Source organism: Saimiri boliviensis, chromosome 11, assembly GCF_048565385.1.
Source record: "Saimiri boliviensis isolate mSaiBol1 chromosome 11, mSaiBol1.pri, whole genome shotgun sequence".
NCBI classification, from domain to species: Eukaryota; Metazoa; Chordata; class Mammalia; order Primates; family Cebidae; genus Saimiri; species Saimiri boliviensis.
The window spans coordinates 65,514,732-65,535,649 of record NC_133459.1 but is presented as its reverse complement, the minus strand read 5'-3'; the positions used below and the strand labels follow the sequence as shown (position 1 = coordinate 65,535,649).

The 20,918-nt window shown below is 40.9% G+C and overlaps 1 protein-coding gene across 1 annotated transcript in view; it reads right to left on the bottom strand.

Moving 5' to 3' along the window:
- The window catches only part of IL23R (interleukin 23 receptor), a 91,261-nt gene that overhangs the window by 46,923 nt on the left and 23,420 nt on the right, over positions 1-20,918 (bottom strand). The window contains exons 5-6 of the mRNA XM_010347887.3: positions 10,028-10,188; positions 3,449-3,594 (exon numbers count right to left, since the gene is read on the bottom strand). Of these exons, the coding sequence (XP_010346189.1) occupies positions 3,449-3,594; positions 10,028-10,188 (307 nt within the window). The remainder of the gene's footprint in view (positions 1-3,448; positions 3,595-10,027; positions 10,189-20,918) is intronic.

The window sequence follows — 20,918 nt, the reverse complement described above, 5'->3', positions numbered from 1 at the left end:
GGAAGGTTTTGAAAAGTGAACTCAAAGGTACCTGTTACCAAGATGGCCTATGTAGCACCACCAGGGGGAGCAGAGAACAAGAGTTTCACCCAGAAAACAGTTGGCTTCTGAAAACTTCTTGAGAGACACTGATAATACAGTTACTTTCTATTTTGTAAATATTTTTCTAGTCTATTACATATTCCTATTTACATGAAGTAAGAGAGTTTTTTTGGGGGCGGTTGGGTTGGGGGAGACAAAGTCTCGCTCTGTCACCCAGGCTGGAATGCAGTGGTGCGATCTTGGCTCGCTGCAACCTCCGCTTCCCAGGTTCAAGCAATTCTCCTGCCTCAGCCTCCTGAGTAGCTGGGATTACAGGTGCACACACCACACTCAGCTAAGGTTGTTGTATTTTCAGTAGAGACAGGGTTTCACCATGTTGGCCAGGCTGGTCTTGAACCCCTGAACTCAGGTGTTCCTCCCTCCTCAGCCTCCCAAAGTGCTGAGATTACAGGCATGAGCCACTGCACCCAGGTTAAGGAACTCAGTATTCTTTAATATCATTCTATGACTGTGATACTATACAAAGGACCCCAGGGATCTTATTAGAATAAAACTCCATTAATTCAGGATCTAAAAATTGAGAATTTTATTTGTGTTGTTTTGAAATGTATCTAAAGTCTGCATATGCAAAAGGAATTCAGCAGAATCTTCACCTGTATATCGATCAAATAATGCAAAACATGGATCCCATTTAAGTGTAATGCAAACGACTGTAAAGTTCACATTTATGATTTGAGTGTACAAAGGTAAACAAGTTGACATAAGGAATTTATTTATTTATTTATTTATTTATTTATTTTTTGAGACGGAGTTTCACTCTTGTTACCCAGGCTGGAGTGCAATGGCACGATCTCGGCTCACCGCAACCTCCGCCTCCTGGGTTCAAGCAATTCTCCTGCCTCAGCCTCCTGAGCAGCTGGGATTACAGGCACGCGCCACCATGCCCAGATAATTTTTTGTATTTTTAGTAGAGACGGGGTTTCACCATGTTGACCAGGATGGTCTCGATCTCTTGACCTCGTGATCCACCCGCCTCGGCCTCCCAAAGTGCTGGGATTACAGGCTTGAGCCACCGCGCCCGGCCTAGGAATTTATTTTTAACGAGTAACTTTTAGGGTATATAATAAAATTAGTATATTTTTGATACTTTTAAGATATATTACTCTATAGCAAAATTGATAACTCAGAATAAATCTTAAACAGTAGAAGGATTTGGAATCATGCTTAGCACCGAAGACAAATTAAGTTACGTTTAATGTATGTTTCAGTATTAAATATATATCATTTAACTCTCTGAAAACTGGTAATTTCATAGCTGATGCATAACTGTTCATTAGGAAAAGCCAGGTCAGATACTGTGGCTCTTGCCTATAATCTTTGCACTTTGGCTGATGAGAAAGCTTGTGGGAGGATGCATGAGGCTAGTTCAAGACCAGCCTGGGCAACACGGCAAGACCCTACAAAAAATAAAAATAAATTAGCCAGGCATAGTGGTGAATGCTTATAGTTCCAGCTACTTGAGAGGCTAAGGTAGGAGGATCGTTTGAGCCCAGGAGTGCACGGCTGCAGTGAGCTGTGATTGCACCAATGAACTGCAGCCTGGGTGATGAAGTGAGAGCCTATCTCTAAAAAAGAAAAAAAGGCCAGAAACCCTATTTCTTAATTATTTGAACTAACTGGCAGTTTATTATACTTAAAAATAATAAAATGGCATTTCTTTTCAAATACGTCAAATTTGGAACTTCTTCCTAAATCAGATTAGTATTCCTCCACAGTTAAAATTACTGAGTTTTTATTATATTGTTCCCAGGTGCTGTTATGTGATGTGACTTTAACGAACCTTGCAGCTATGCCTTTTCTAAGAAATTAGATAATTTACCCCTGGCATTTAAGGATGATTAGTTTGTTTCTCTAGACCGTCACTTTTTAAAACTCATCTTTACTCAGATTATCATCTTCGAGCTCACCTAAAACTCAGGTCTATACTGGTAATATTACACTCTGAATTGTATACTTTTCACTTAAAAAAAAATTCATAAATCTTAGTTCTCCCTTCTGAACAATTTTTATTTCGCTGGATGCTTGCCAAATTTTAGCATAGAATAGTTAAGTTTTTTTACCCATGATCATTGATATAAATTTCACCCTAGGAGACACTGAATTACAAATAGCTAACTGGATTCCTCTTATTTGGAGATCTGTCTATTTAGCAACTTACAAAAGGCAAGTGAATCTTTTCCGGAAACAGCTCTCTGTTTGGAAGCATACAATAATCATTATTAAAGCTCGAGTGGTTTTCCTAAGCGAAATAACACAAGAACAAAAACTCAGATACCACATAGTTCTCACTTATGAGTGGGAGCTAAACACTGGGTACTGTATTCGTGTGTTTCACGCTGCCGATAAAGACATACTGGAGACTAGGAAGAAAAAGAGGTTCAACTGGACTTACAGTTCCATATGGCTGGGGAAGCCTCGGAATCATGGTGGGAGGCGAAAGGCACTTATTAAATGGTGGCGACAAGAGAAATAAGGAAGAAGCAAAAGCAGAAACCCCTGATAAACCCATCAAATCTCATGAGACTTACTATCACGAGAATAGGATGGGGAAGACTGGCCTCCCGATTCAATTACCTCCCCCTGGGTCCCTCCCACAACACGTGGGAATTCTGGGAGATACCATCAAGCTGAGATTCGGTGGGGACACAGCTAAACCATATCAAGTACTCATGGACTTAAAGAGGGTAACAACAGGCCAGGCGCAGTGGCTCAAGCCTGTAATCCCAGCACTTTGGGAGGCCGAGGCAGGTGGATCACAAGGTCAAGAGATCGAGACCATCCTGGTCAACATGGTGAAACCCCGTCTCTACTAAAAATACAAAAAATTAGCTGGGCATGGTGGCGTGTGCCTGTAATCCCAGCTACTCAGGAGGCTGAGGCAGGAGAATTGCCTGAACCCAGGAGGCGGAGGTTGCGGTGAGCCGAGATCGCGCCATTGCACTCCAGCCTGGGTAACAAGATCGAAACTCCGTCTCAAAAAAAAAAAAAAGAGGGTAACAACAGACACTGGGGACTACTAGAGAGAGGAGAATGGGAGGATATCAAGGGCTGAAAAACCAGTTATTGGTAACTGTGCTCAGCACCCGGGTGACAGGATCAGCCATACCCCAAACCTCAGCATCACGAGATATACCTAGGTAACAAACTTGCACATGTGCCCCTGAATCTAAAATAAATGTTGAAAACTACTATATAAAACAAAAACTAAAGTGACTTGAAAATCATGCAAACAATCAGATTTAAAACATGTAAAATAGACATAGTAAGTCCACTGTAGCCACTGATGGTTGGCTTTTCTTTTAAATCATTCACTCACATGCTAAAGAATAATGAAAGTTGACCTTACATTCCAAGTTTGGTTTGTTGTAGCCTTGAATCTCATTTCACAGGAAACCTTTTCAATTGTTGTTTGACTATACCAGTAAATTATGGTCTTGGGCACTGTAGCATTTATAGTCTCAGCCTTGGAAATGATGGATGCAGAAGGTATCACTAGAAAGAAAAAAAAAAAAAAAGACCTGGCTGTTTAAAACTTACCTACGGAGAAACTGGCATCTTTTCATCAATATATAGACCTGTGAAAGCTCATAGTAAAAAAATTAAAAATTTTTTAAAAATTCATGATCTAATGAACAATTAATGAACATTTTCTTATTTGCTAATCTGTTATATAGAAGAAAACTGCTGTTAAGGAAAGTTCTATTTAGCCCCTTCCCCACTTAAAAAAAACTGAACTCTAATAGTCCTGTCTTTCCCTCACCTTCTACGCCCTTGTAATCCTAACTAATAAAATTCCACAGCCTAGCCTTATTAACAAGAGAGTATAAAAATGAACAAGAGAATATAAAAATGAGATAAAGTAGCTATTCTCTCCTCCCTGCATCTGCTCAGGGAGAGATGATACTGCATCTAATTTAGTTCAGATGATGAGATTTGATAAGATGTTAAATTGAGCCAGGTGTAGTGGTATGTGCCTGTAATTCCAACTACTCAGGAGGCTGAGGTGGGAGGATCACTTGAGCCCAGGAGTTCAAGGTTGCAGTGACCCATGATGGTGCCACTGTACTCCACCCTGGAGGACAGAATGAGAGCTTGTCTCACAAAAAAAAAGAAAAGAAAAGAAAAGAAAGACAAAAAGGCTGGGTGTGGTGGCTCATGTCTATAATCCCAGCACTTTGGGAGGCCAAGGTGGGTAGATCACTTAAGTTCAGGAGTTTGAGACCAGCCTGGCCATCATGGCAAAACCCCAACTCTACTAAAAATAGAAAAAATTAGCCAGGCATGGGGGTGCATGCCTGTAATCCCAGCTACTCAGGAGGTTGAGGCAGGAGGATTGCTTGAACCCAGGAGGCAGAGATTACAGTGAGTTGAGTTCATGCCATTGTACTCCAGCCTGGGCAACAGCATGAGACTCTGTCTCAAAAAAAAAGAAAGAGAGAGAGAGAGAGGAAAGAAAGAAAGAGAGAGAAAAGATAGAAAGTAAGAAGAAAGAAAAAGAAAGAAAGGGAGAGAAAGAGAAAGAAAGAAATGAAAGAGAAAGAAAGAAAGGAGGGAGGGAGGGAGGGAAGGAAGGAAGGAAGGAATGAAGGAAGGAAGGAAGGAAGAAAGGAAGGAAGGGACGTTGAATTGAGATCTTTCATCACAATAATCTTCTTCTTCTCTTGTATACTAGGGAAACATATGAATATATGTATCTATTGCTAACTTGTTTTGTTCTCCATTAAAATAAATTTGTCCTTCCTTGAAACTTTGATTTGAAGAAAGCAGATCTGTAAGACTCTAAAGCTTTGTAAATTGTTGCCATGTTCTATTATAATAACCCTCAAAGGGGAAACTGAAATTCTGATTGGTTATGTTACTAGCTGTTTTGTTATAGTAGGAGGTTAATATAGTTGGAATCTCTGTTTCTAAACTGTGTAAATACTTGCAACTTTGTTTTGTCTGAACAGAATAGAATCATTAACACTTTCCATTTCTCCCCTAAGGAACAATGAAAACCTGCTAGCGGTATTATTTAGCAAAGAACTCAAGGGCCTGTAGGTATGATTTTAGAGACCACTATTACAGGTTAACATTTTTTATGAATTAGTTTATTTTCATGTATTCTAAGTTTATAAAGCATTCTTCAGGAAAATTATCTTTTTATTATAATGACTATTATCTAAAATTCTGTGCAAAGATAGATAATTTACAGAGAAAAATAAAAATTAACGATTTGCTGTCTAGTAGCACAATCCTATAATAAAATTTTGGAGCTAAACCTGGCATGGAAGTAGTAGCAGCTTTAATTTAGTTACCAAGCTTACCGTACTCAACTTTTCTCATCTGAATTTCATAGCTGATTTCCTTTTGCTAGAGTAAGCTTCTTGTAATAAGAATCAGTATTCAGGCTGGGCACAGTGGCTCACACCTGTAATCCCGACACTTTGGGGAGGCCAAGGCGGGCGGATCACTTGAGGTCAGGAGTTTGAGACCAGCCTGGCCAACAAAGTGAAACCCCCATTTCTACCAAAAATAGAAAAATTAGCCATGCATGGTGGCAGATGCCTGTAATCCCAGCTACTTGGGAAGCTGAAGCACCAAAATCACTAGAATCCAAGAAGCAGAGGTTGCGGTGAGCGGAGATCACACCACTGCACTCCAGCCTGGGCGACAGAGCAAGACTGCCCAACCCCCAACCCCGCAAAAAAAAAAAAAAAAAAAGAATCGGTATTCAGAGATTCGAGAGTCAAAGCAGTGGATCCTTGGGGCTCTGAGATTGCTTAGGACCATTTTGGCATCCTCAGGCCATAAATTTCCCATCTTTGCCTGTCACCCACTTCCACCTGTCTCCCGCCTCTGAGTTTGGCTTGGCCACTGTTACAGCAGCACAAGCATTGAAGGATACTTTTATGAAAATAAATATTCTGAGGAGGAAGCAAAAATCTGTTTAGTCTTATGAGAAATCTGTTTAGTCCTATGTGCTGATAGCACAGTAAGAGTCAGCATAAAGCAGGTTAGGGCAATCCAGATTTAAGTCTTTAGGTCTCAGTAAGTTCACATTTTTGCAAACTGGCATTTATTACATAATACATACTTGAATACTTCGTTTATTATACAAGACTCAGATGTTGAATTTTTACTCTTACTAATACGTTTCAAACATTTCCACCAGATCTTACATTTTAAAAAAGTTATCAATTCCATTATAGATGTCATATGTTTAAATTCTACTTGTATTAAAATGAGACTGGGGTCTGGTGCGGAGTGCCCCTCATCCTGGGAAACGGGATGTGGCCCAAAAGGCAGCCACCCCCTTGCCCATCAGGCAAAGCACGTTTGTGGGGAAACTGGCGTTAAACCATTCGTAGACGGCCTGCTTCTGGGTTGGGGTTTCGTATGCAGCAGAGCAGCTCCCTTGCTGCGATCCATTGAAAATCAGCCCTTGACGCAAGGGTTTACAAAAAAGATAAAAGAAAAAATAAAAATAAAAAGCCAGATTATAGCATTTTGGCATCTTTCCAATACATATTTACCCGTATTTATGTAATGGAGAGAATTAATGTTCAAAATAGCAAGCAGAAAGCACAGCACTTTCTGTACGGGAATTTATTTCCCTACGAGAGAAGTTAAAAGCATTCCTCTCATATGCTTTTTTGGCAAGTGTTATGGTGCTACAAACTTGTCCAGCCATTCAGCATAACTTCCCTAACGTAATTAAAGCCCAACCCATAGCCGTTATGTGGAAATTGTTCTCAGGAGAGTCTTCTGTTCTCAGGCATCGAACAGTTCATTTATCTAATTTGCAATGTCTCATTCTTAAAGTGTCACTCATGGAGACGGCTCATCTGTTAATAATCTGGTGGTTTTGTTGGCTGGGCCTTTTATGCAATTAATGTGTATTTTACAACCTGAATTTTTTAGTACATTTTGGAATAATGAAAAGGCAAGGAAGAGAATAGAGATGAAATGGAGGGAGGAGGTGGTAGAAGAGGAGGAGGTGGAGGAGGGAAAGAGAAAGAAGGAGAAGGAAAAGGAAGAACTCCAAACTCCTAGTTCCCAGTGTGAGAAGTCGGTTTGGAGGTAGAGGCCAGATGAGATTTTTTTTCGTTGGCGGGAGATGGGGTCGTGGTAAACTATGTCAAGTCAGCAGATTTGGGATGAAATCTGGCTTTCCTCATTACTAGCGAAGTGACTTTGAGCATATTTATCACTTTCTTCATCTGTAAAATGGGGATAGTAGCAGCATGTGTGGTTGTTTTCCAGAATGAAATGTGATGTGCATGTTAGGTGTCTGGAACACAAGAAGTGCTAAATAAATGGATGCAATGATATCAACATCACAATGGTAATAACAAAAATATTATTATTATATTTAGTTCCTAAAAATTGTACTGCTAAAATGATACTGGACATGATAGCCTTTAAACATCATTAATTCACTGAGAGGAACCTATTATAAGAAAAGGGTATATTACTGCCTTCTACCTTAAAATGTAAATTTACAAAAATGCATAGAGCATAGTCAAGACAACTGTAACTCCAAGGATATACGATAAAATGGAGTAATTGTCCATCATCATATTCAACAGATGTGCTGTCAAATCCAATATTCAGACCAGGCATGGTGGCTCAGACCTGAAATCCTAGTACTTTGTGAGGCCAAAGCAGGAAGACTGCTTGAGCCAGAGAGCTCAAGACGAGCCTGGGCCAACAAAATGAGACCCTGTCTCTAAAAGAGATTTAAGAAAATTAGCCAGGCACTGTGGCATGTGGCCTATAGTCCCAGGTACCTGAGAGGCTGAGGCAGGAGGATCCCCTGAATACAGGAGTTCAAGGTTGCAGTGGGCTGTGATCATGTTACTGCATTCCAGCCTGGGTGACAGAGTGAGACCCCCTTTCTCTCTCTTTCTCAAAAAAAAAAAAAAAAAAAATTATATATATATATATATATATATTCAGAGCATAAGGACAGATTTTTACACCAATGCCATTAGTTGAGATAGTTGAGGTTAGTTGAAAAGTAGACATAATTAGTTGCAATAGGAGACTTCAGTGATCCCAAAGGGGCACCATAGCGAAGGCTTCATAGCCCCCAGAACATTAATTAGCAGAAAAGTTGTCAGTTACAGTGCAATGTGCTTTTATTTTTTTCATGAAGACTGAAGATAGGAGTCAAAGATATTGGAATTAGATGTTCCCTACCTTCATGATCGCAAATTTTTTTAATGCCATCAAACCTCAGTTTTCTCAGATATAAATTATAATCTTATCTACAAAATAGGGTTGTTATGAGGGTTAAATAATGTATGTAAAAAGTAGTTAGCTGGCTGGTTGCAGTGGCTCAGGCCTGTAATCTTAGCACTTTGGGAGGCTGAGGTGGTGGATTGCCTGAGCTCAGGAGTTTGAGACCAGCCTGGCCAACATGGCAAAACACTGTCTCTACTAAAAATGCAAAAATCAGCCAGGTGTGGTGGCACACACCTGTAGTCCCAGCTATTCGGGAGGCAGAGGAGGGAGAGTTGCTTCAAGCTGGGAGGCAGAGGTTGCAGTGAGCCAAGATCGTGCAATTGCACTCCAGCCTGGGTGACAGAGTGAGACTCTGCTTCAAAAAAAAGAAAAAGAAAAAGTAGTTAGCACATAAGAAACTGCTCAAGAAATCTTAGCTTATTGAAATAATCTGTAATTATAACAACAGGAATCATTGGTACTAGGATCTCCAAAGAGAGGTTGAGTCACACTTGGTGTCATTTGTCTGAATTCTGGTTTTAGGACTTGGACATAGTTGTACAAAGCCCAGGGGTAATTACTTTTTGGAATTTATCTTAAGGAAACAACCAAAAACTATGCTGCAATTTAGTCACAAGTTGTTCATAGCAATATAGTTTATATGGTTGAAAACTGAAAATACTGTAAATCTCCAACAATAGGGATTAAACTGCAATGTATTCAGAAAACATAAAAAATAAAACTACAGATTAAATTAATAAATGTTTATTGTTAATATATAGGTATAAAAATGCAGGGTCTAAAAATATCTGAAACAAAAACTATTAATTGTTAAATCTGGCTGGTGAACATAGAGAGATCTACATAATTCGCTGCAATTTTCTATGTATTTCGTAAAACTTTTCAAAATAAAAACAAACAAAAAAACCCCTACATAAGTCCCCAAGAAGTATATAAAGTATAAGACTTTAGCATGCTGTACTTCTCACAACATAAGACTCAACACACTTTATCATGATCATTGTTTTGGTTTTTTTTTTGTTTGTTAGTTTTTGCCTTCCTTAAAAGATTGCAAGTTATTTCAGGGAAGGTACCTTGCCTATGTTATTCACTGTAGCCTTTAGAACAATGCTGGAAAAAAAGAAGTTTCCAATAAATATTTGTAAAAAACACATTGAACAATTTTTTTTTTTTTTTTTTTTTTTGAGATGGGTTTTGCTCTGTCACCCAGGCAGGAGTGCAGTGGTGCAATCTCAGCTCATTGCAACCTCTGCCTCCCTGGGTTCAAGCAACTCTCCTGCTTTAGCCTCCCAAGTAGCTGGGACTACAGGTGCCCACCACCATGCCCAGCTAATTTTTTTTTGTATTTTTAGTAGAGACAGGGTTTCACCATGTTGGCCAGGCTGGTTTTGAATTCCTGACCTCAAGTTATCTGCCTGTCTCAACCTCCCAAAATGCTGGGATTACAGGCATGAACCACCATACCCCACCACATACACCAATTTAGAAATGAGACTGGACGGATATGCAACAACATGGCAGCAGCACTACTCATCTCTAAGCTGTCTTGGGCAGGTAGAATTATGGGTGATTTCTGTTTCCTTTATGATGCTCTGCAGGAATTTTATGGGAACTTCTTTCACATCTAGAGCTCATTTGATTAGGGTAGCACAAATTGGTTATTATTAAAGACATTACAGAAGTTCTTATTCTTTACCTATATCATCCAGGTGAATTTGCAGCTGTTTTGACTCCTCCATGCCTAGTGCGTTTGCTGCTTGGACCCAAACCAAATACTTCTTACCACCTTGTAATGAATCAGTGGAGATGTTAACATAGCTTGAGGTGAGATATTGTTGCTCTTCTTCTGTCTCTAAACTAAAAAAAAAAAAAAAAAAAAGGTAATCATATATTGTATTTAAGTTGAATTAATTGGCAAGGCATGGTGGCTCACACTTGTAATCCTAGCAGTTCAGGAGGCCAAGGTGGGTGGATCACTTGATGTCAGAAGTTCAAGACCAGCCTGGGCAACATGGTGAAACCCTGCCTCTACTTAAAAAATATAAAGCTGGTGGCATGTGCCTGTAATCTTAGCTATTTAGGAGGCTGAGGCAGGAGAATCACTGGAACCTGGTAGATGGAGGCTGCAGTGAGCCAAGATCACGGCATTACACTCCAGCCTGGATGACAGAGCAAGACTCAGTCTCAAAAACAAAAAAAGTTTGAATTAATTATTCCAGAGTTTTAAAATGCTACCTTTGTTAAAAAATTAAAATTTAATTTTCTAAACAATAGAGACAGGGTCTTGCCATGTTGCTCAGGCTGGTCTTGAACTCCTGGGCTCAAGCCATCCACGCATCTCGGCCTTCCAAAGTGCTAGAATTACAGGCATGAGCCACTGTGTTAGGACAAAATGCTAACTTTTTAAGCCTGCTTTCAAACATGCACCCTTTTACTGAAAAATATATCAAAATTGATTTTATTTTCAAAATTTTAAAAATAAATTCAAATCTGACAAGGGCCACAGTATGACTTCAGTGGGCCCTGAACACTTCTGCCTTCATGGACCCTTTCCTCCATTAAAATAAAAATAGAGTGTCTATATATTATATAAATATTTAAAATACACATATAAATGTACACACACATACATATATGTGTACACATGCATTCCATATACATGCATATACATGAATGTAACAGTTATTTTTCTCTTCTGATTTTAAGTAAAATTAAACATTTTCATGAACTCCTAAAAGTATCGTGGGCCAGGCACGGTGGCTCACGCCTGTAATCCCAGCACTTTGGGAGGCCGAGGCAGGTGGATCACGAGGTCAAGAGATTGAGAACATCCTGACCATGATGGTGAAACCCCGTCTCTATTTAAAAATACAAAAATTAGCTGGGTGTGGTGGGGTGTGCCTGTAGTCCCAGCTACTCAGGAAGATGAGGCAGGAGAATTGCCTGAACCTGGGAGGCGGAGGTTGCAGTGAGCCGAGATCGTGCCCACTGCACTCTAGTCTAGCGCCTGGTGACAGAGTGAGACTCTGTCTTTAAAAAAAAGTATTGTGGGCCCTAGCCACCATGCCTACTCTGCCTATTAGTGAAGTTGGCACCGGACATAGCTTGTAATAGCCAGAATAGCTGCCTTTAGAAAGGAGCACTGCATTTTGGTTCAGTGCAAGGACTGTGAAGTCAGAGATTTGTATCAGGATATAGGGTGAAAGGGGTGAGGACGGAGTGGTGGGGAGAAGTCAGGATGGGGTGAGAGATTGCGATGGGGTGGGGAAAGCCAGCCTCCTGGACAGAGACAACCAGCATGTCATTTCAAATACATGAAATGACACGACATTTCTGAGAAGGTTCAACAAGTGCGGTAGCCTGGATCCTGAAAACTTGTAGCGGAGCAGGCCATGTCAGAAGACCTTCCATGAGCTACTGATGGATCAGGACTGCATCATGTAAGTGATGGAAAGAGAGTGCAGACAGTGAGATTCACACTATTTTGAGGGTCTCTGGGGCTGTTTGGCACCTTTACGGAGGACTGATGGGAAATGAAAGTGGTGGTAGTAGAAAAAGCAAAAGGCTATACAGTAATCCAGAATTGGATTATTAGTCTGAAATAAGTGGAAGCCAATGGGGGTGGATATAAAAGATTTTGAGACAGGGTCTGGCTCTGTCACCCAGGCTGGCATGCAAAGGTGCCATCTCAGCTCACTGAAACATTGATCTCCTGGGCTGATGTAATTCTCCCACCCCAGCCTCCTGAGTAGCCGGTACCACAGGCATGTACTACCACGCACAACTAATTTTTGTATTTTATGTAGAGATGGGGTTTTGCCATGAGGCCCAGGCTAGTCTCCAACTCTTGAACTCAAGCAATCTGCCTGCTTTGGCCTCCCAAAATGCTGAGATTACAGGCATGCACCACCTTGCCCAGTCCGTGAAGGATTTTGGGCATAGAACTGAGTGGATCTAATGACAGATTTGATGAGGGGAAAGGGAGCCATTTGTGGAAGAGAATGGAAAAGATAAAGAAGAAAGATCTGGCTTAGAACAGGGGAATAGAGAGGGCTATTCAGTATCATTTCAAAGTATATTCATCTAAGTTTTTATAATTGAATGAGAATTTCCAACAAGCCCAATAAACTTGGTAGAATTCCAAATGATATCTGTTAATGCCAAAAATTCAAATCGTATTCATTGGCATTGGCTTTGGACAGAAAGTCTGAGCCTCTGTTTTAAAATCCCTACTCCCAAACAATCACACAGTGTTTTCAGTAGACGAGGGTTGGAGGCTGTGATGAAGGGAGTGCTGGAGAGTGCTTCTTTGCTCCTCTGATTTCTGTGAAGAGATTCGATATGGTTTCCACACTCGTCCTCTCCAAATCTCATGTTGAAATGTAATCGCCAGTGTTGGAGGTGAGGCCTCGGGGGAGGCGATCGGGTCGTGGGGGCAGCAGACCCTTCATGAGTGGCTTGCTGCCCTCCTAGCTGTAGTGAGTGGGCTCTTGCTCTGAGTTCATGCAGATCTGGTTATTTTAAAGAGTGTGGCACCTCCCTGCTTCCTCTATCTCGTTAACCATCTTCCCGTACAGCCTGCATAACCATGAGCTGAAGTAAAACTCTCTTCTTTATAAACCCAGCCTCAGATATTTCTTTTTTTCTTTTCTTTCTTTCTTTTTTTTTTTTTCTTTTAGAGACAGGGTCTTACTGTGTCACCCAGGCTGGAGTGGGGTGATGTGACCACAGTTCACTGCGGCGTTGACCTCCCGGGCTCAGGAGATCCTCCCACCTCAGCCTCCTGAGTAGCTGGGACTACAGGCACGCAACACCACTCCCAGCTAATTTTTTGCAGGGACAGGGTTTCGCCACATTGCCGAGGCTGGTCTCAAACTCTGAGCTCAAGTGATCCTCTTGCCTTGGCTTCCCAAAGTTCTGAGACTGCAGATCACACCTGGTCTAGATATTTTTTATAGCAAGGCAAGAATGGATTAACACAAGAGTGTCCCCAAATCTCCTAGCCTCTTGTCCCACCCCTTATTCACTCATTCTTCTGCAGAAATGAATAGGGGTCCCCGTAGACTCCAAAACACAGCATAATCTATAACCAGATTTATTTGCAACATGGAAGTATTTTCACTGGGCTTTCCTCCATTTCCATTTTGTGAGCCTTTGAGCTACCTACTCCATTATTTCATGTTCTTAAGCTTCTCAGATTTTCTACCTCCTTGGTAATGACATCCAACTTATTTCCATTTGTCTTTGGTCCTTTTATTGTTCTTCGAAAATGGTGTCCATTGAGAGGTCAAGTCCTCTGAGTCCCCATGTAAGCGTTTATCCCTCTTGATTGCCTATAATTCTTACTTCCCTTGCTACCCAAAGCCTGTCTTCTGGGTTAGAGGGCCTGCCTCTCTCACACCTGCTTAGTGACATCTGTCCCCCTCCAGCCTCCCACCTGGGTTTCTCTCCCTACTCTCTGAGTCCACTCACATTGAAGGTCAGCCCTGGCACTTGCCTTTTCCCTGACCCCCTTTCCGGGGCTCTCTCCCTTCCCAGCTTCAACTGCTGTTTCACATGTGTGTCTCCCACGTATCTGTGCCCTCACTGTAGCTTCATTCGGATGTCTGACTGAAACCAGAACCAGAGAAAATTGACAACTAAATTCTCTTTCCATGCATATCAGCCCTTCTTGCCCTTCTTTCCGTTGTTGTCAAAGGCATGCTGACCACCTTTCTGAGTTTGCCATTTTTAACAACTTTCTTTTCATCACCTTTAAGAGCCAACCAATTACTAAAAAAGGTTAAGCATTTTTTAAGCATTAAAATATTATTTTCTCATTTTATCTTTTTTCCCTGTTTTGATAGCTATGGCAATGGTCCAGATCTTTATTACCTGTGCGGTGTATTACTTTCAGACTCCTAAGTTAATTGCATTACATTGTGAAACTTAACTTGATATAGCTATACCACTTAAGAAGGAAAATAACCTTGAAATTTGAACAATGCTGGAAAGCCAAGTAGCTTACATTCTTGTTTTGTCGTATTTTTTAGAGCTAGGGTCTCACTCTGTCACCCAGGTTTGAGTGCAGCAGCACAATCATAGCTCACTACAGCCTTGACTTCCTGGGCTCAGGTGATCCTCCCACCTCAGCCTCCTGAGAAGCTGGGATTGCAGGCATGTGCCACCAGACCCAGCTAATTTTTTTTTTAATAGATGCAGCCTGGCCATGTTGCCCAGGTTGGTCTCGAACTCTTGGCTTCAAGGGATCCTCCTATGCAAGGATTACAAGTATGAGCCACTGTGCTCAGCCATATACATTCTTATTTTTATCAAATAGACATACTTCACAAATTTGTATGTTGTCCTTGATCAGGGGTCATGCCATCCTTTTTGTCCTGTTCCAATTATCGTATTTGTGCTGTTGAGGCAGACTCTAATCTGATTTTTTTAATCTACTACTATCAACTGCTTTCTGTCTCAGGGGACTGCCTTTGATTGGATTTGTGGAGGAGATAGAGCTTAAAAATCACTGTCACTTCCTCCCTAGGGCTCCAACAAGTCCTGTTACTACTGTGTGTCTTTTCAGCAACTCCTAAATTTTTCCAGCCTCAAAATATCCACCAGGATTAAACCTGCTAACCACTTACATCTTTTAGACTCCAAGAAACATGCTTGCTGAGACAGAAAAAAGGAACCAGCCTTATGCTATTAATACCAAGCAATAAGCACATGTGTGCATCAAAGTACTATATAAATCATTGCTACTACCAGAGCAAGAAAACGTTAGCAAGTGGTCAAGGAATCTATCTAAGGCTGACAGTCGCTGGGGCGGTATGAGCAGTTCCTCTTGTTCAGCTCAGGCTTTTCAGTACCAGCGCATTTTCCTGTGTTGCCTCTTCTCTCAAACCAGCAGTGAGATCACTATGAACACCATGAGAGGACCAGAAAGATATGTCATGATGACTAAAAGCGCAGGGCTTGGGTTTTAGAGACAGCCTTACCTTCAAATCCCAGCTCTGCCCCTTGATAAGTTGTAAGACTTGGAGCAAGTTACTTAAGCTCTATACGGTTGTTTACTCATCCGTAGTGTAGGAGTGATAAGGTTGTTCTTATCATGAGTAAATGAGATAAGACACAGAGTAGATAGCTTCCCACATAATGAAGGAATCATTAAAAAACAATTATTTTGAATTAAAAGATACTGACTGAGGCCAGGCATGGTGGCTCATGCCTGTAATCCCAGCACCTTGGGAGGTGGAGGCGGGCAGATCACTTGAGGTCAAGAGTTTGAGACCAGCCTGGCCAATGTGGTGAAACCCTGTCTCTACTAAAAATACAAAAATTAGCTGGGTGTGGTGGCAGTCACCTGTCATCCCAGCTACTGAGGAGGCTGAGGATTGTTTGAGCCCAGGATATGGAGGCTGCAGTTAGCTGACATTGCACCACTGCACCCCAGCCTGGATGACAGAGTGAGACTACGTCTCCATTAAAAAAAAAAAAAAAAAAAAAAAAGATATTTATGATATGTGACTTTGATACATTCTAAATAATACAAACGAAACTTTTAAAATTGCTGTATTTCTCACCAGTGAAATTTCTCTTATATTGCTTATATTTTAAGTTAAACCAGGCGTCCCCAAACTACGGCCCGCGGGCCGCATGCGGACCCCTGAGGCCATTTATCCGGCCCCCCCAACCCCGCCACACTTCAGGAAGGGGCACCTCTTTCATTGGTGGTCAGTGAGAGGAGCACAGTATGTGGCGGCCCTCCAATGGTCTGAGGGACAGTGAACTGGCCCCCTGTGTAAAAAGTTTGGGGACGCCTGAGTTAAACTATGCCATTAAATTGAGATGTTTACATAATTATCTTACATTCTTTCTGAAATAAGATGAAACATAAATACCTAACAGAGAACTTGTTATAAGGTATGTTAACCTTATGCTAAGTAAGAATTCAAATGTGAAAATAAGAAAATGGCAACTCTGTGCAAGTGGTAAGTAGGACATCTTTGAATATTTTCCAGTTAGAGAAAACCACATTATACGTTCTTCATTGGTTTGTGGCTAATTCTTTTACCACGCATACTGAGACCGCAAAGTCAAAATGGAAATGTATTTTCAAACTGACGGTAACCATAGTCACTAGGTAATTTAATTCTGCTTTTAAAGTCTACCCCACATTAGCACCTAGACCACAAAGCACTGTTTTAATTGAAGAATCCAATAATAATGACTAATTACACCTTAGGGTTATTTTTATAAAGAACTGTGACATTATGACATAATGACAAATATATATTTGGTCTCTGTCTGGTTCCCGGCACACTGCTCCTAAAACCCTTGGAATCTCCAAAGTGCTAATGAGATGACTGAAGGCTGGGGGCTCCTGAATAGGCTCAGGGTAGGGACTGGTTGCCAGGAGAACCGATAATGTGACAAGAAGATTGAAACTTTCAGTCCCCCAACCCCCTTGCCCTTTCACCCACGCCCATCTCTGAGAAGAGAGAAGGGCCAAATGTTGAGTAGATCACCAATGGCCAATGATATGATAAATCATACTTATGTAATGAAGCCTCCATAAGAACCCAAAAGGACGGGGTTTAGGGAACGTCCAGATATCTGAACACATGAGGATGCCTGTAGGGTGGTGTGCCGCAGGCCTGGCCCATGCATCTCTTCCATCTGGCTCATCTGCAGCCTTTGAAATATCCTTTACAATAAATGGATAAATATAAGTAAAGGGTTTTCCTGAGTTCTATGAGACACTCTAGCAAATTAATCAAACCTGAGGCGTGGATTGTGGAAACCCTGATTTTTAGCGAGTTGGTCAAAACTACAGGTCGTGACCTGGGGCTTGTGATTGGCATCTAAGATACGGTTGAGTCTTGTGGTGTAAGCAGGAGCGGCCGCGGGAAATGGATCTCTAGTACACCGAATACAGGAGGAAGGAGTTTATTCGGCCAGGAACGAGGTGGCATATTTGCCTAATAGCCAAGCTCGCCTAACAAAGGAAGGTTCCTTCTTTATATAGGCTTATACTTTAGATGTTACACTTGGAAGAATATTAGGTTTATAGCTTAACATATGAAAAGGGTCTCTGTTTACAGTCTTAGGGATTACATATGAAAAGGGTTTCAGTTTACAGTCTCAGGAATTACATATGAAAAGGGCTTCGGTTTACAGTTTTAGGAATGAATAGGGGAAGTTTACAGTCTTAGGAATGAAAAGGGGAAGTTGATCTGAGATGCCTGGACCTCCCTCTTCAGTGGGACTGAGCCTTTATCCTGTGGGATCTGATGCTATCTACAGGTAGACAGTGTCAGAATTGAATTAAATTAGAGGACATCTAGCTGATGTCTGCAGGAGAACTGATTGGCGAGTGGGGAAAATCTTCCCACATCTGGTGTCAGAAGTGTTGTTGAAAGTAGAAAGGAGAAAAATACTTTGGTTTTTTCCTGTATCATTTACAGAACTGTATATTACAAAGTTTTTTAATATCTCATTTCTATTTCTTTTTTTTTTTAATGGGCTAATACATGACCAATGATTCGTTGAAGGGAGTTAGTATAATTCATCTTTTTCTGATGTTCCCTGAGTACCCATGTGTAGCTGTAGTTAATAGATTTTCAATAAACACTGCAGATTTATGTTGATAATAGTAAATAGTGTCTTTCACTTATTTAATCACTCATTCAATAAGTATTTATTTAACACTGACTGTATTTCAAGTACATTTTTACATTTTGAGGCTACGATGTACAAAATAAATAAAGTTCCAACTGTCATGGAGCACACATCTGGTGGAAACAAATACACACAGAATATGTTCTATGCATGGTGAGAAATGTTCGGAAGAAAAATAAAGCAGAGTAAAAATGTTAGGCAGTCCTGGGAGTAGGGGTGGATTTTTGGTTTTTGTTTTTTAGAGAGATGAGGGAAGTCTTATCCGAGAAGGTGACATTAGGGCAATAAAGAAACAAGCCCTGTGGCTCTCTGGGGGAAGGGCATTCTAGGTAACCTGCAAAGGCCCTGAGGTACGACCTTGCTTACCCTATTCAAAGAGCAGCAAAGGGTTCACTGAGGTTTTACTAGGAAAGGGATTAAAGATGAAATCAGAGAGTTTTGGAAGGGGGGAAAGTTCAGAAGACTTGTAAGGTCACATAGAGTCCTTGAGGGACTCTGGCTTTGATCTCTGAGTGAACAGAAGGGTGACTTGGCCTGAGGTGCATGTGAAAAGGATTATTCTGAAAACTCTGTAAGAAGTGAGTGGAACAGTTAGAAAGTTCTAATCCAAGAGAGAGATAATGTGGCTTGGATTGCAGTGAAGGTAGTGAGGTCATTTTTAAAGATAGAGCCAGAAGGTTTTGCTGATCAATTAGATGAAGGGCATAAAAGAAAGGAATCCAAGAAGATCTACATGATTTTGACCTGAATAATGCAAAGGATAGAGTTGCCATTTACTGAAATGGGAAATGCAAGTCTGGGGAGAGGAGACTGGGTGTTTGGTTTTAAAAATGTTAACTTCTAGATACCTTGAATGACAGGTTAGAAACATGGCAGCTGTATTCAGTGGAGATATTTAGACAGAGATAGACATTGGAGAGTTTTTTACACCATAAATTTGAAGGATATCCTTTAGGTAATAATGGTAGATAGAGACAATAAGAGGTCCTAGATGTGAAAGTCACACATGCCAGGATGAAATCACTTTTGCCAGACCCAGACAAAATAGGAGAGCAAAGACCTGAAGGAGAGGAGGCCCATGCTCACATGTCTGAGATAAGAACTGTTTTCCGAGCCGGGCGCAGTGGCTCACGCCTGTAATCCTAGCACTTTGGGAGGCTGGGGTGGGTGGATCACCTGAGGTCAGGAGTTCAAGACCAGCCTGGCCATCATGGTGAAACCCCCATCTTAAAAAAAAAAAAAATAGAACCGTTTTCCAAGGACTTTCTAAAAACCTTTCATTCATCCCCTGCTTTGATAAGGTTTATCACTAGACATTCTTTATGACTGTAGTAATCCAAATAAGATTGCCTTGAAAGACCACTTGCCCAGTAACAGATCTCCACTAATGAATTGACAATCACTCTGGCTTTCAGCCTCTGGAACCAATGAACTCTGTTCCTAAGCAGCTCATGTATACCTCTTTTTGATAATAAAAGCTTCCCTTTACCCTTTCCCTCACCAAATGCACTGGTGGCTTGCCATGTCATGCATTTTGTATTATAATGCTTATTTATATTCTCAAGTAAACCCAACATATTTGGATATAATGTCACTATGAATTTACTGGAAATGAAGAGGAATCAGCAAAAGAGACTGAGATAAAGCTTCCAGGAAGGTGGGAAGAGAAGCAAAAGGGAGTCCTGACCTGGAAGCTAAAAGAACAAAGTGAAGAGCTACATTAAATGCTCAGATAATAGATGTTCTGTTAAGTAAGATAAAGCCTGAGAAGAACCATTAAATTTGGCAATGAGGAAATCAGCAGTAACTTTGATAAGAGCTGTTTCAATGTGATGGGGATATAAAACGTGACTAGATGAGATAAAAGAGAGAAGAGGGAAAATAGAGACAGACAGTACAGACAACTCTTTTGATTTTTTTCATAAGAAGGAACAGAGAAGTTGGGTGGTAGAGGACAGGGACCAAGGGAGGGTCATATTTTTCAAAAGGGCAGAGGCTACAGTGTGCTTGAAAGCTGATGGGAATGATTCGGTCAAGACAAAGACATTGACATTGCAGAAGGAAGAGAGGAAAGTTTTGGAGCAATGTCCTCCAGTGGGCAGGCGGGGTAAGATCTAGTACCTAAGCGGAGAGTTGACCTTAGATCAACGGTAATTCATCCACAGCAATAGCAGGAAGGATGAAGTATATGGGTACAGATCTCAATGCATTAATCCATGAGGGAGGCTGTGGTATTTCTCACGGCTTCTATTTTCTCAGGAAAAGTAGGAAGCAGGTCATCAATAGAGAGTGAGGAAGGGAAGATACTAAAGAGGAGAGATGAGAGAACAATGAAGCAATGACCTGGCTTAGCAAGGTAGTGAGTTGGCTAGTGAAATATAGTAAGATTACTGTGTGGCTTTCTGGGCGCAGTTGAGGTTCGTGGTCATGGATATAAAGCAATATCAGTCAGCAAGGTTATGTTCGTCTCCAGCCACAGTTAGCTCTCTGGGCTCGTGATCAGTGAGGAAATGAATTCGAAAATATAAACTGCCTTTTGAGTCCTAAAGGAATTACTGAAACCTAACATAGCCTTAAAAATAGTATTTGAAATCACACCTAAGAACTCTTTCTGGTTATTAAAAATACGCATGTGGAGAAGGAGACGTGGCAAAAACAACCACATGAATTGGCAGAGTAGGCCGCTGAATTTAAGGGCTCTAAAATGATACTGCATCTAAGAACATTTGCCTTATTGGTCTTCCACGGTGCCTGAAAATCCCGACATTGGTGTTATTCTAAAATGTTTATCAGCTTGTCATGCACAGAGAGGGTGTCTTTTTTTTTTTTTTTTTTTAATCTAGAGTTTAACACAATCCCAGGAAGCCACGAAATGCTAAATAAATATTTGCTAAAATGACTTGAATGGAACAGAATGCAGG